The following is a 15,671-nucleotide window of genomic DNA, read 5'->3' as shown; positions in this document are numbered from 1 at the left end:
CATCTACAGAGTAGAACAATAAAATTGTAACCCTAGAAAAGACGGCATGATTCCATTTCCATTTGATGAAAACTGGTTTTCTATGTTTTGTTGCAGACCATCTACTAATTGGCCAGTTGTGTACACATCCCAAAAGCGATAAGAGCCTTCTATCATGTCTAAAAGTGAAACAATGTTCAATAAGCTATATCAGAGATGTGCTGCTGTACAACTCTTGCTTTCTACCGATCCAAGTTATGACGGCATCAAAATGCAAATACAGACGGTTCAACATTTGAGGGCACACCTGAACAAACCGCCCACAGTCATGGTCTTTAGTGTGGTTTCAAGTGAGGGCCACATCATGCCACCTCACATTTTCAAAGTCAATTTGAAAGTCAACACAAAAGTGTACCTGGATGTGCTGAAAAGTGTTATGATTCCCTGGTGCAATTAGGTGGCCATTAGCAGACCCTGAATGTGGCAGCAGCTCCACGCTGGCCCACATCCAAAGAGATCCAGACTTGGCTTCAGAAGGAGTACTACGACTTTGTACCTTTCTCTCACTGGCTCCCCTCCTGAACCTGTTGAACTACTTTGTTTGGTCATACATCGGAACATCACCAACATGACCTCCTGAAACATCAAAGCCAATCTGATCACCGTCATCCGCCGAGTATTCGTCGAGCTCCCAGTTTCATGCCCATATTGTGGTCGTGATTGAAGCTGAAGACGGCCACATTGAATAGATATCAGCTCTACGACATAATCAAGTTAACTGAATTGATTTTTCTTTTTCAATAAAAGTTTTAAAATAAAGCTGTAGTGTTATTTTCTTTAGAGTGACATTTGTTATGCTTAAGTTTGAAATTGAATTTTCCTTAGTTAGTATGTCACGCTTAAGTTTGAAATTGCCTTTTTTTATTTGTTTGTCATGCTTACATTTGAAACAGGATTTTCATATTTGGATTATACATTTCATATTCATTGGATTATTTCATATTTGGGTTGTCTACAAAGATTTGTGGTGTAACGGATAAATCATTTGGTAAAATTCAGTTGTAAGTGACACTCTTCTAGAGATTGAAGGTTCAATCCTAAGTCAAGGACACATTCAGAATACAATTATGAATTACATCTATTCTGATGGAATGAGAGCATGTTAACTTCATGGGTTAAATAAAGGTTTCCGTTCAAATTATGTGCCGATTCTTGAGTTTGACAGAAAGATTTCAGAGTTCAATAAAATACACCTGAAGAAGTTTGGAAGTGTCATCAACCAAAACGTTGGGAGAGTAACATTCAAGATCAGAGCAGTAGCCCGAATAATCTAAAAAATCAATCTTCATCTCAAAAATTCAGAAACATAGGATTTCAATTGTTAAACGTACAGATCGAATGGACTTCAAAACATCCATTCTTATAAATTATTCAAAGTTTGACAGTTTCTGCGAGTGACAATTCAGACGTGGAGAAAGTATCTTGGGATTGTCTGAGATTGTTGAAAATTTCTGTTACACTGAAGCACAGTGAAGTGCTATTATGGTTGCAATAGTTAGGAAGGGAATGAAATAAGTTCAGTGAAATTCTGCCATTGCTGTTTATAAAGGGAAGAGTTTATCAGGCATGTGTATGCAGCGTGATGACGTATGGAAGTAAAGTCTGGCTATGGAGAGCTGAGGATATGCGTTGCATGGTGAGAAATGATATGAAAATGATGCAACGGATGTGTAATGTGATTTTTAAAGACAGGCTTAGTTCTGATGAACTCAGATAAAGATTAAATTTGGACACTATAAGGATATACATGCAAAAGAGCAGACTTTGATGGTATGGTCACGATGAATGAATAGAGGAGAGGAAGTGATAAACATGGTTCTGAAAGAAAGTGTTAAATAAAGATCTGGCAGAGATAAGTAACATTGGAAGTCAATTTCATAAAGCCATCCATGCTAACATATAAAACGGATGTTAAACTGAATATATCGTTGATGATCTAAAGAATTTTTGTGGATTCAGAAATGCTGTTGATACCAACATATTTAATACTTTTAATAGAGATTGCAATTAGATTCCTATAAGAATTGTCGAATATTTAAAAAATAAAAATGATTGCAAATGTAAAACTTGATTATTTCGTTTTATATATACAATACAGATAAAGATGTCAGGGTAAATTCAATTTTTTAAGATATATTTTAATGGATGCCTGATACGTATTATCAAAATTTCACTAACCTCAGTCATATCTGAATTTTCAAGGAGAACATCTATCCACTTTTTTTACATACATAAAATTGAATTAAACTAAATTTAAAAAAAAAAAAAAAAATTTAACAGAAAATTGTTTTACCTACTGATATGTTAGTGAAATAATTGCAGAAAATGAATTTTCTGTTAAAATTGTTATTCAAGCTGTTTTGCTGCAATAACGCAAGTGGTAGACGACACATTTGTAAACTTTCTTTATTTCAAAGCATAGCTCAAATGATATAAGGGAGATAACTTCTATTTAAACTTGAACGTTAAAATAGGAGTTACTTTCCTTACATTAAAATTTCCTCTTTTTAATTCTATAGTAATAGCATCATATATGACTTACATATTTTCATTAAAAAAACTAAAATTACATTATTAAATCCCGGTCAGTGGCGGTATATACAAGTTAGGTATGGTATAAATTTATATGTAAGGATTCATTTGTAAACTAATTAACTGATTGTTAAAGATTGAGACGAAGCCGATTGGCATAAATTTATCATAATGTGGGCTACATGATATCTTCATTTATATAAAGTTAGGTATGTTTGCATGTACAAGATTCACTCCTAAACTAATTAACCAATCATTATGAAGTTTAGAACACTGCTGCTAGGTGTAAGGGGGTCCAAATGTGATCTATATTTAATTTAATTTAGTTTTATGCAAAGGGACCAAAAAGGTGGTGGAAGTCTTTTGTAAAACTTAAGATAATTATGATTATTGTGAATTTTTAACAATAGGTATTAGACATCAGTTAATAAATTTGAAGTATTTTTAAAGGATTTTGAAGGGGGGGGGATAATAAGGACATAACACTTCATTTGAAGGTTCAAATATTTCAGGTTTGCATTGAATTTGATTCAAAGTCGTTAGGCCTCAATCTAACAAGATTTCCTGAATTTCAATTCCTCCTCAAGACTACTTAAGCCTAAGCTTTAAATTTGAAAGATTTTCTAGAATCAAAATCATGTCATGGATTTTGATCAAAATTAAATTAAAGATTCTAGACATATAGTTTTATATCATTTATCATTTTAATTCTTGTAAAGAGGACTAAAACTATTCTGCTCCGCAAATAAAATAACCTGGGCATTCACCTAGTTAGTTTATATTAATAATTCCATAATACGATTATTGATATCTCTCTCTCTCTCTCTCTCTCTCTCTCTCTCTCTCTCTCTCTCTCTCTCTCTCTCTCTCTCTCTCTCTCATAGACTTTGAACTTTTCATTAAAAAAATTTATAGCAAATTTTACAAGTGTTTTATCCTTCTAAACTCAGATTTTTTTTGTTTTTTTTTTGGTAAGAGGTATTAATTTCTTTGGGCTTTTTTAAAATTATCATGTCAGTATTTTAATTGTATATAAAAACTGAAAATTCTAGCTACACGTATGGAGAGAAAATATATGGGAAAGTGGATAATTGCCAACTACAGAAGTTAAATCAAACCACAATCATTTATCGTTGACTGCTATTTCATCCCTTTTAATTAGAGAACTGTATCAACTTTGATAAAGTTCTTCAAATCAAAAAGGGTGAAATATTAGGCATCCAAATTTGGTTTTGCTTTTGTCTTTTCATTCAAGCAAGGAAAATATTAAAATCTTGCATATAAAATATTTTTTGCTATTATAATTTTTTTGTGTGAAAATATTAAATAAACAATGCTTAATTCAACGATAAGATCGGTAGTTCAAGAAATTCATTTTTATTTGAGTTATATCGAATTCATTAATACAGGCTTTAAGGGCTTTTATCGTAATGTTCCTGTAAAAATTTAAATTTCTTTTAAATTGTATTTTATGATGCTATATTTTCATAAAAAAGCAAAAATAAATTCAATCATTTTTTTTTTTTTTTACTACTGAAAATCATAACTTTAGTAAAGGTGTTTTTTGTTTAAACAAAATAATACATTTTTACCATGATTTAAATAAAAATAATAAATTCATTATATTCAGTGATCATTATTTGATAAATACTGAAAATTCCATTAAAATTGGTTAATTTCCTGATTTTTGGTGAATTTTTAATTAAAGGGAGGGGGTCAAAATGTTTATTCATTTCGAACATCGGCATTGATTTTGCATGTACCTTATAATATACTGTTTTGTTTTTTAATCCCCCGAAACAGTGTTTCATCTTAAACAACTGATGATCCCTAAAATACTAGAACTAGTGTAGGTTCTTGAAAGCATACTAATACAATGATTATGAGAGATTAATTGACTTACTAGCAAAATAATTTTCCAGCAAAGGACTTTGGATTATGTGTGTGTGTATTGAAAGTGCACATTAAAAGAATCCTTCATTATTTTCTTTAATCTCCTTAAATATATATTAGTTTTCGAAGATTTTCAATATTTAAAACTTTATGATAAAACAAGGCTGATAGCCATTAGTCGTGTGCTCTCGTGTAATGAATGAATGAATGAATGTAGGATTGGCATGAAATTCTTAAAGATAAACTAAAATGACCGAAAAATGGGCTGAATTATTAAATAAATAAAAAGTAAATTACTTAGAATGACTTTAATGAACTTAAGGATGAATTGACTGACCTTAAGAATGACTTGAATGCTTAAAAAATAACTGGAATCCTTCAAAAACAACTTGAATGATTTGGAGAATGACTTGAATGGCTTTGAGACTGACTGGTTGTAAAGTGGGTGATCATTTTACATTAAATTAATACAGAAAAGTGATCCCCTCACTTAATATCACAAATTTACAAACATAAGTACAGCATGTAGTAAGAACAGATACTACACTTTGATCTTGGCCAAAAGGCCAAGAAAAGCTGTATTTATTTGCTCCCCCACCGAGCAAATTAGGCACAAGGCCGATTTTTAATGTGAGGAGTGAAGGGGAAATGGGGACCAACTCCCCAGGGAGTAGGGGAGCTGGATAGTGACAATTGGTATGAAGCGTTGCCCCTACATTGACCAAGGTCTTATATGTGGGGTTGCCCCCACATAGTGTCTTTGCTTGCAGTATCTGCCGGAACAGATACTGCACTTTTTGGCCAAGAAAAACTTAAAAAGCTAAGAACAGCATCTATTAACAACAGACCTTTGATCTTAACCAAAAAGGCCAAGCACAAAAGTGTTATGGACAGACCGACTGACCGACTTAGAGTCGCTTGCACGCGACTAAAAACTCATCAGGTCCTTCATTGGGAAACTCCTTTGCTTGTAACTCAATTAATCTCTTATATATTAGTTTACTACTAAAAATTTATGCTAGTCTTAATATTATTATAGAAATCCTCAGTTTTTTACGATGAAAGACTGTTTTGGGGATCTAAAAACAAAACAGTATTTTATCTCATGACTCCTCAGCAGTGTTGATCAAACACCACCTCCCTTATAAGACAAGAATAAAAACGTGTTGGATATTGGATTTAGTTTTTTGCTCCAAATTATTATTTTTTTTTACTAACCTATTTTTGCTATTAAAAATCTTCTCCTTACCTGTATTCATCTTTGGCCAATATATAAAGACTGTTTTACTGTGTCACAGCTCTTCAGTGTCGCTAGACCAACACCCATCTCAAGCCCAGAATTGAACAACCAAGTTGATAGTCGGTAGCTCTAACCAACAGGTTACTGGAGACAGGCAATGCTGGCTAACAATGCTTTATATAAACATTGTACTTTAACTCTCACAGTGCTCCATTTGTTTATTTACAAAGGCGTTTACATTATACTAAAGTAGCAGTTGGCAATATCACTACCAAGAATGCTCAACCCAAGAGTGAGAGGGGGGGGGCTTGTGTGCACACACACACAAATTGATGCATGTAAGTACATATATATTTATATTTTAAAATTAGGTCCTATGATTGTATAGTCTAATCTTAAGTGCAATGTATGTGCTAGCAATATATATTTTTTATATTAGATTCTCTTGCAGATGGTATGCCGTGTATTTCTTTAAGATTATTTTTTTTTTCGCCATTGTTATTCTTAGCAACATTTCTATCCTATTATTCTTGAAACATTTCTTTTTCTTAAGTTTGTTCATTATTTTGGCGCTAGTGCATTGTAAAAACCGGAAGTTGTTAATTGTGCATTTCTCATAAATGTCCGCACTGGCTTGACCAGCACCTAACATCGCTGCTGAAATATGCAGAGCACCTTTAAAAACGCTTGAAAACTCTTTCAAACTAATGTTTTTGGTTTTTTGTTGTTAATCATATTTTCAAGTTAAATTCAATCTTCATGATATTTGTGTTCATTAAATTGTTAGGTGAAAGTACAAAATAGTTACAAAACATCCTTCCATCTTCATGTTAAGAATGGCTTTCTAAATAATGACCTTATTTCAGTGTGAAAACAGACATACAAGTACCAAGAAATCAGATTCATAATATGCAACTATAACAACATCCAGTTTGTACAGTGCATTAGTACTATTATTATTTCATTGTTTTTTTTTTTTTTTCAAAATGTCAGTATAGCTAGAACTAAGGTTTTGTGTTTTATTTTCCAGTTTAAATTTAATTGTAGGGGGTCAGAGGTTACATCACTCAAAACATTCTGCAAATAACACTCAACATGAGAACAGTAGTCTGAACTAATCAAAATTATATAAATTCAACGTTATTTTTTTTACTGTTAAACGCATTTCCTTCATTTTTTTGTAGATAATTTTTTTCTGATTTAGACACATATTCTCAGCTGAATTTTCTAGAATCAAATTCTCTCCGTTTTATTCTCTTCTCCAAGTTTGAATTTCTTTTCTGAAATTCCTTGATAAAAAATTGTCTCCCCCATTTTTTTTCTTTTTGTTGTCTTTTGTGCACAGGTGGCTGTGATGATCGAAGACAATCAAAATCTTGAGAGCAAAGTGGAAGAATTAGAAACGCGTTTGATTGAGACAAACAAATTGGAGGCGGAGTTGAAACAGTTACAGCTACGATCCGAGAAGGTGTGCCGGCGGTGTGGTAATGAGATCAAACCCTGTCTACCTGCAGGTGTCCTTGGTAAAGAGGTTGAACATGATGAACCATACATGACCAGTGAAGGAAAGGTGAGTTAGGGTTAGCATGTCACAGAATTCAAAATTCTTATATGTAAGCCCTTTCTGTTAAAACGAATGGAAAAATGTTAGCTTTTTTTTCTTCTTTTTTTAACAAATCGATCAAGCATTGAAAAAAAAAAAGCAACACTTTTGCATTAGAATAAAATTTTTTGATGTTTGACCAGAATTCAACCTAATTAAAAATGCAGAAAGATCATTAATGTACATACTTGTCACAGAACAAATGTCATTCTTAAAATCATGTAAATTGAACAAGTTATTTTTATTAACTTATAAAATCAAATTTTATGAGGAAGCAAGATGGATCCACCATGTTTTAGAAATCTAGAGAGACAACTCAATTCAACTACCGAGATATTATTATTTGTTTGTTTAATCAGTCTTCTAATGGCTGCAAAGTATTATTAATCACTAAAAACCATAAAATTTGATCTTTTAGTTAAACAAAAAAACTACCTGATCAATTTATATGATTTTTGGAATATGATTGTTCCATGACAGGTACGTACATCATAAAAAGTTTTCTGGATTGTTTTTTTTTTTTTTTTTTTTTTTTTTTTGTTTTTTTTTTTAATTAGATTGAATTTTGGATAAAAACCATTTATTTATATTCAAACAATGAACTCTTTGCATCAACTGTTTATTCTTAGATATTGTTCATTAGAATTTAGTTTTGTGTATTGAAAATATATTTTTTAATAATAATGTGCAAGTCGTACGTATATGATGCTATTATAGAGATAAGAGAAAATTTTAATGTAAGGTAATTCCTATTTTAACCTTCAGTTTAAAACAAGAGTTATCGCCCTTACATTATTTGAGCTATGCTTTGAAATAAAGGCACAGTTAACTAATGTGTCCACCGCTTGCATTATTTCAGCAAAATAACAGTTTAACAATTTTAACAGAAATTTTTTTTTCACACATGTTAGTAAAATAATTGTAAAAAGTGAATAGGTTATTAGTCAATAAAAAAAACATGCAATTGTTTAACTGATAGCTAAAATAGATAAAACAAAAAAAAAAGTCAAAATTTTTTTCAATGTTCTGTCTTCCACTCCCGGAATGTTTAATCTTTCAATTCTAACCCGGAATGAGTTTTTCTTTGAAACAAACTTATAATATTCTTCATCATTCAACTGACAATCCATCCATCATTTTGACCCTTATCACCGAGTGGCTTTTGTTCTTGATAAGTGATTGGTAAGAACAAAGTGTATACTTAAAAAAAAATTACAAATTTTTAAGCTAAAACTGAAAAAAAAAATGCTTGCATTTTACCAATTTTTGCAAACCAGAATAATTTTGGAACCAAATCTATCTAGTATATTTGTTATTTTTCATATTATCCATTTATCTTTTTATTGGAATCCTTTGAGATGATTAATTTGTGTATTTATTTTATTTATTTGCGAACTGTTATCCTCATTTTCATAGTTGTTGTTGTGGAGTGGATAAAGGCATTGAGTCTATGGTTTCAGGTGAGCATTGTCTGAAAATAGCGGTTTCAATCTTACCGAAAGCAAGCTAGAGGATTAGTTTGCCAAAATATGGTGGGACAACAACTATGGAAGGCAGTAATTACTGGGGATAAAGTTAGAAGACTCAGCATTCTTATCCCATTGCAGGAGGATGAGTTGGTTGAAATATGGTGAGACAACAACTACAAAGATGAGGATAACAGTCTGCAAATAAAAAATAAATAAATTAGATGCACAAACATATCTAATATATTAATGGTTTTGCCCGTGATAGGTGATGACTCAACAACAACAAAAATACATATTCTTTAAAAAGACTTTTATGTTTAAATTGAACAAAAAAATTGTCTGTATTTTTACCAATCTTCTGGGTCAAAATAAATATTTTTTGAATGAAATATAATATTCATCTATTTCGTTAACGCATATCCCTGAGTAGCTTCTGATATTAATAAGTGGAAACCCATTTTTTAAAAAAAAAGAAAAAAACAACATCAAAGAGTAACAAAGTCTCATAATTTAAAGTTGGAAATTTATTCAATTTACAAAGTTTCATGCTCATCTGGAATTTGTTTTGTAAAGCTACAAATCTCTTTCTCACAAACAAAGGAATAATTCGGTGCTTATTTAGAATCACACTGATTTAAAAAAAAAAAAAAAAAAATGCAGAACAACGTTTGATATATATACTCATCATGGAACAAAGATGTCATATTCCAAAAATTATGTAAATTGATTAAGTATCTTTTTTAAACCTAGAAAATCAAAATTTACAATTTTTAGCGTTTTCAATACTAAACTGTATTCAGTGTAAGGCTGATTTTGAGATACTTCGAATTTAGTTACCACCCCTTTATTTATTTCATCATGGTCAATGTAAACACTATGACTTGCTTAGTCGTAAAATTTGATTTTCTTAGTTAAAAAAAAAAAAACTACTTGATCAATTTATATGATTTTTGGAATATAACATTTTCATTCCGTGATGATTAAATCATCATAAAGATTTTTCTGTATTTATAAGTCTGGGTTTTTTTTTGTTGTTGTTTTTTTTTAAATAAGCACTGATAATTCTAAACAATTTATATATTACAGGGTGGAATGATAAATTTGTCGCCCTAAAGAAAACAAAACTACAGATTTATTTTAAAACTTTTATTAAAATAATCAATTCAGGTTACTTGATTATATAGTAGAGTTGACATCTATTCAATGTAGTCGCCTCCATTCACCACCTCGATACGGGTCTGAAACTGGGAGCATGCCTTTCCACAAGTGCCGACGGATGGCAGTGATCAGGCTGTCTTTTGTGTCATGAGAGACCATGTTGGTGATGTTCTCGACGTATGACCAAACGAAGTAGTTCAGCGACTTCAGATCAGTGGAGGAGGGAGGGGCAGTGAGAGAAAGGTACAAAGTTGTAGCATTTCTTCTGAAGCCAAGCCTGGTCTCTTTGGACTTGTGGGCTAGCGCCAAGTCCTGCTGCCATACCCATGATCTGCCAGCAACCACCTGATTGGGATCACTACACATTTCAGCACATCCAAATAAACTTTGGTGTTGACTTTCAAGCCAACTTCAAACATGTCAAGTGGCATGATGTGGCCCTCACTTGAAACCACACCAAAGACCATAAACATGTCCGGAAACTTTGTTGAGCTTTGCTTTCAAGCATTGAACCATCCTGATTTGCATTTTGAAGGTGCTGGCAATAATCCTGTTGTCATAACTTGGATTGGTAGAGAGCATGAGCTGTACAGTGGCGCATCTCCGATCTCGCTCGTTGAACATTGTGTCACTTTCAGACATGATAGAAGGCTCATATCACTCTTGGGATTTGTATCTAGCTGGTCAACTAGTAGATGGTCTGCAACAAAAAGAAAAAAAAAAGAAAACCGGTTTTCATCAAACGGAAATGGAATCATGTTGTCTTTTCTAGGGTGACAATTTTATCGTTCCATCCTGTATTTAAAAAGTTATAGTGTTTTCAGAGTTTTTCTGTTCTTATGCAAACAGAAAAATGTGATTGGTTGACAAAAATGAGAATAGGCAGAGTATACATCATGAAGGATGTAGGTTTTACTTTAGTTTTTTACAAGTCGACAAAACACTGAAAATTAAATGTTTTGGCACTTTTACACTATTGGGACGAAATTTCGGAAATCGTAATACTGAATTTCAAGTGAAAACAATGGTATCTACATATTCGTTATATTTTTGAGATGATTATGAAAATTGATAAGGTAGAAAATTGTTAAAGAAAATAAAAAATAGAATTCGATGAAAACGATCATAAGATAGAAGAGTTCAAAAGGGAGGTAATTTTCTGTTTTGATTTAAACAAGATGGCCAAAAATTTCCACCTGCTAACATGATTAAAATTGTTTTGTTTAATAATTCGGTAATATTCAGGTAATTTTGACTGCATTACTTGGAAGCTACCATTGTAACTTATTAGAATTGACAAAAAAAATCAGTAGAAACCATTGGTGTTTATCTGAAAACTCTATTTATCGACTTCAAAATTTCGTCCCAATAGTGTAGAATCGCTAATGTTTTTCCTTTTCTGGTAACAATAAAATAATGCACAATTTAAAAAAAAATTACTTTAAACATTTGCAAATGTTAAGGAACTCTGAGGTAATGGATAATGTAAAAAAGAAAAAAAAGAAAGTAAATAAATTTAGAAGGGAGAGGGAGAGGGGGGAGATGAATTTTGTTCAATGTGAATATCCTTTATTTGAATCGATCTGAATCTTATCTTCTATAGCTGTTAGCTAATATGCTTGATTTAGGGGAGGGGGGGGTACACTTGCCATACCTCAGTTAAATTCTCTTCATAATACAAGGAAGTCGAGATTTTATTGTTTGTTAAACCTAAGTGTTGAATGTAAAAGAAACGATCATATTTGCTTTCTCATTTCTTTTCAGAGCCAAGTTGGTTCCCTTATTATTATAAAAGGAGTAGGGTTTTTTTGTTTTTTTTTGTTTTTTTTTTGTTTTTTTTTATAAAAGTGCTTTATTTCCTAGTTAAATTAATTTACAAAAGAACAGATTGGATTCTAACCTGTGCAGTTTGGTCACAATTCTTTTTTCTTCTCCACGAATTGGTCATTCTTTCTCTCTCTCTCTCTCTCTCTCTCTCTCTCTCTCTCTCTCTCTCTCTCTCTCTCTCTCTCCATAAACAATAAATTTGTTAAATAACCTTTGTTTACGTCATCAACCTGTTTGTGACCCAATTCCCAATCGTCACATTCTTTTTGCTGATCATACTTTGCAACCCAATTTACATGTTTGGTTCTTGTGTAGATTGGTAATCTTTTAAACCAACGCATTTCAGGTGAAAACATTACATACTAACATGTCATGTTGAAATTAGTATAAGTCGCGAAAAATGATCCTGTAGAAAAATAATTATAGGTAAAAATAGAATTTATCGATTGATCGTGTTTTGTCATGTTTTAATGGGCAAAAGTTGTGCAGGTAATTCAGCAGACAAGGAAGATAACCTGTGACTTGACTTAAATTAAGGGTCCGCCATTTTTAAACAAAAAATTTTTTCAGAACATAATTGTGGATTTTTTTGTTAAAAATATATTTAACACATCTACTGGATTATTTTTTTGTAATTTTTTGAATTTGTACTGATATTGCAATGACATTGTAAGTACCTGAAATGCATTGAATATTTTTTTTTTTTTGCATAGAAGTCACCACTTATACAGGTCTGTAAGCCACTCAAGATAAAGGTTATTGAGTGTACAGTAGTCAATGGGATAATATCATAGTAATCATTAGTATTGGAAATTTGGTAAATTGGATTGCTCATCAAGAACTTGTTTACGTTAGACTTGAAGACTACCAAACCGTAGTCAGCTGGAAAGCAGGCAAACAGAAGAGTTCCACAGGCGTGCAGTTTGTTCATGGAATTAAAAGATTAATCTAAACAAATGTTTTTGTTCCGTTCATTTCTTTCCAAAATAATTTTTTCTTTTTCATATTTTTTGTTCTCAAATCCGTGTGTTCTGCTTAATAATGTTTCATCTTAAAATGTTTTTTTTTTCCCCAGATTGCAAGGTTGGAGGATGGAGGCAGCGTGTATGGTAGTAATGAGTCCATCCACAAAGTCCTTATGGAGACACGAGAACAGCTGTCTGGAAATGGGGTCCAGTCAAGCGTTTCAATCCTGAGTGAACTTGAGTCGCAGTATTATGCTTTGTGTCAAAAATATGAGGCTTTGCTGCAGCACAAGATTCGCCGGAGTCGGGTTGGAGTTGACGCTGAAGACGACGAGGCTGACCGTAATTTCCGTGTGTCACACAAGGAAGTGCAAACTCTCCTCGTTAATTTACACCGTTGTGTCGAAGTGAACTCTGACACGGGCGACTCTGTGACAAGCCCACCAGCTTACCGCTCTCTGTTCAAGGACATCTTTGCCACATTGCGGAAGTCACGGATTGAAGAATCCCCCGAGCAGCAAGGTTCAGGGGCGACAGCGGCTACTGGTGGAAAGGAGCCCCAAACAAGGTCGGCAACAAACACACCTGTGACCTCCCCACTAAAAGAAGATAATCCCATGATACGGAGTTCAAACACATGAGGCAAATTAGTTTTTAGCATCAGTTTAACTGAGGGTGCCGCTCCCTTGCAGAGGATCAGGATGGTGGTATATTGTTTTTTTTATCTTCATCTTAAACCAATTCAAACGTTTCTTGCCTTTAGCTGAAAAGTTATTTTCAGAAAAATTTGCAAAAAAGACAAAATTTATAAAACTTTTTTTTTTAAACCCCTGATTTTTTTTTTTTATGCCGACAAGAATAAAAGAAGACCAGATAATTTTAAGATGTATTCAATCTGCAGGTTTACTGACATTGTTTCAAATTTAAGCGTGACAGACTGACAAACGGATCGATTGACAGTGCAACATATAGAAATTTTTTACTGCAGCAAAAAGTAGACGCTTGACAGTTCTGCTGATTTGATGATAAAAATGCTATTTCAAACTTATGCATAACAAACTAACTCTAAAAGAAATGCAAGTTCTTATTTAGAATTTGACTTAATTAAAATATATATATACAGAAAAATCTTTATGATGTATCGCCACGGAACAAAGATGTCATATTCTAAAAATCATGTAATTATAGTCTTTTTTTTTTTTTTTATTGAGAAAATCAAAATTTACGATTTTTAATGATTAAGTTTTTCATATTTTTTTTAATACAAATAAAATTTCAGTAACTGAATTGAGTTGTCACCTTTTGAATTTAAACATATTCTAAAACAGGGCGGCTCCTGTCTCACTCATCTAAAAATTTGTTTAAAAAAAAACAAAAAAACTCTTTGATCAATTTTGTAATATTGTGGAATATGACATATTCATACCGTGAAGGGTATGTACATCATAAAGATTTTTATATATTTTTGTTTTTAATTAAACTGAATTCTAAATAAGAACTGAAATGCCTGACCGACTAACAATCATCAATTTGATTAACAGATTGACCATATTTTTTAGAAATTAGACGCATTTAATAAAACGGTATTTGAACCTTAAGAGTGACAGACGTTTACTATAGAAATGGGTGAGCAAATCGAAAACAAAAAAAAAATATTTGAGTAATTCTAAAAAGAAAATAAAAAAGAAGCCCAACATTTCATATTTGTAAAGATTTTTAGGTGCTTGTCCAGAATTCTCTCACATTAAAATAACAAGAATAAAGAAAAATCTGTATGACATGATGACATGTACATACCCATAATGGAAAGAAAATATTGTATTCCAAAAATCGTGTAAATTGATCAAGTAGTTTTAATTTTAAATAAGGAAATCAAATTTTATGGCAAACTGAGAGCAAACTATCTTGCATTGCCATTTCAAAAACAGGCTGAAGGAACAAGGGAAATAATTCAAATCTGCAAGCGATTCTTAACATCAGGAAGATGGGGGAGGACGCATTATTAAAACTCAAATTTGCTTAAAAATGATTTTTTTTTTTTTTAACTACTTAACCAATTTACGTGAATTTTGGAAGACAAAATTTTCTTTGTTACGGGTACCTACATCATACAGACTTTTCTTTATTTTTGTTTAATAATATAGCAGAAATTTTGGACAAGCACTAATTTTTATTTTTAATCTTTGGAAAGAAATTATATGCAGAATGGTATAGAAAGACAAAAAATAAAGATTCTATGTTTTGAAATATTGTGAGAGTTCAAAATCCCTGCTTTTTTTTTTTTTTTTTTTTTTTTTTTCTGAATCTCATTTTTACCTTCGATTTTTTACATCCCACCTCCATAGACAATTATCATAAGAAAAACAATGAATTAAAAATAAAATTAAATTTTTAAAGGAAAAGATAACTCTGTCTGAAAATGTGCCACATGGGCTTTCAGCAGGATCATCCCCATAAGGAGTAAGTGGTTATAGTCAGCTAAAGTCCCCCAAAGTTTTGTGCGAGCCTGTTACCGGAAGCGGTGAGGATTCAGAATCATCCCTGCTGTTTTTTTGTTGTTTTTTTTTTTTTCATTTATTAGAAAAGTTTTCCATTATGTAGTAATGTTAACACTATTTTTTTTGTGAAGCACCTTATTGAAATAAAAAATTAAAAAATTAGCCCTTATTTGTATATAATTTATAATTAAAATATGTTTACGATATGACGTCTTTTTAAATATATAAAACTTAAAAAGATAAAAATCTTTATTTGAACATAAAAAATAACTTTACTATATAATAAAAATATGTTTATGAAACAAGTTTTATTTTTTTAATTTTTTATCCAAGATGGAATATTTTCAAAATAGTTGCCTTTGATTTACTGCCGCAACTGGAAACTTCTGCCAACTTCAGTTGACTATAACCTTTTTAAATTTTATTTTTTGAGAACAAAACTTCATA

The 15,671-nt window shown here is 31.6% G+C and overlaps 1 protein-coding gene and 1 pseudogene across 1 annotated transcript in view; one reads left to right on the top strand and one right to left on the bottom strand.

Moving 5' to 3' along the window:
• Positions 1–13,590, top strand: part of LOC145303475 (cerebellar degeneration-related protein 2-like) — a 180,510-nt gene extending 166,920 nt beyond the window's left edge. The window contains exons 5-6 of the mRNA XM_080144828.1: positions 7,050–7,274; positions 12,837–13,590. Of these exons, the coding sequence (XP_080000954.1) occupies positions 7,050–7,274; positions 12,837–13,367 (756 nt within the window). The 3' untranslated portion in view covers positions 13,368–13,590. The remainder of the gene's footprint in view (positions 1–7,049; positions 7,275–12,836) is intronic.
• On the bottom strand, positions 4,905–5,042 carry LOC145240479 (U2 spliceosomal RNA; annotated as a pseudogene).
• Positions 13,591–15,671: the final 2,081 nt, after the last annotated feature.

The sequence above is a fragment of the Euprymna scolopes genome, chromosome 19 (genome assembly GCF_053919585.1).
Source record: "Euprymna scolopes isolate OS-2025 chromosome 19, ASM5391958v1, whole genome shotgun sequence".
Classification (NCBI taxonomy): Eukaryota; Metazoa; Mollusca; class Cephalopoda; order Sepiida; family Sepiolidae; genus Euprymna; species Euprymna scolopes.
Note: the sequence above shows the minus strand (reverse complement) of the source record. Positions and strands in the feature narration are given on the sequence as shown.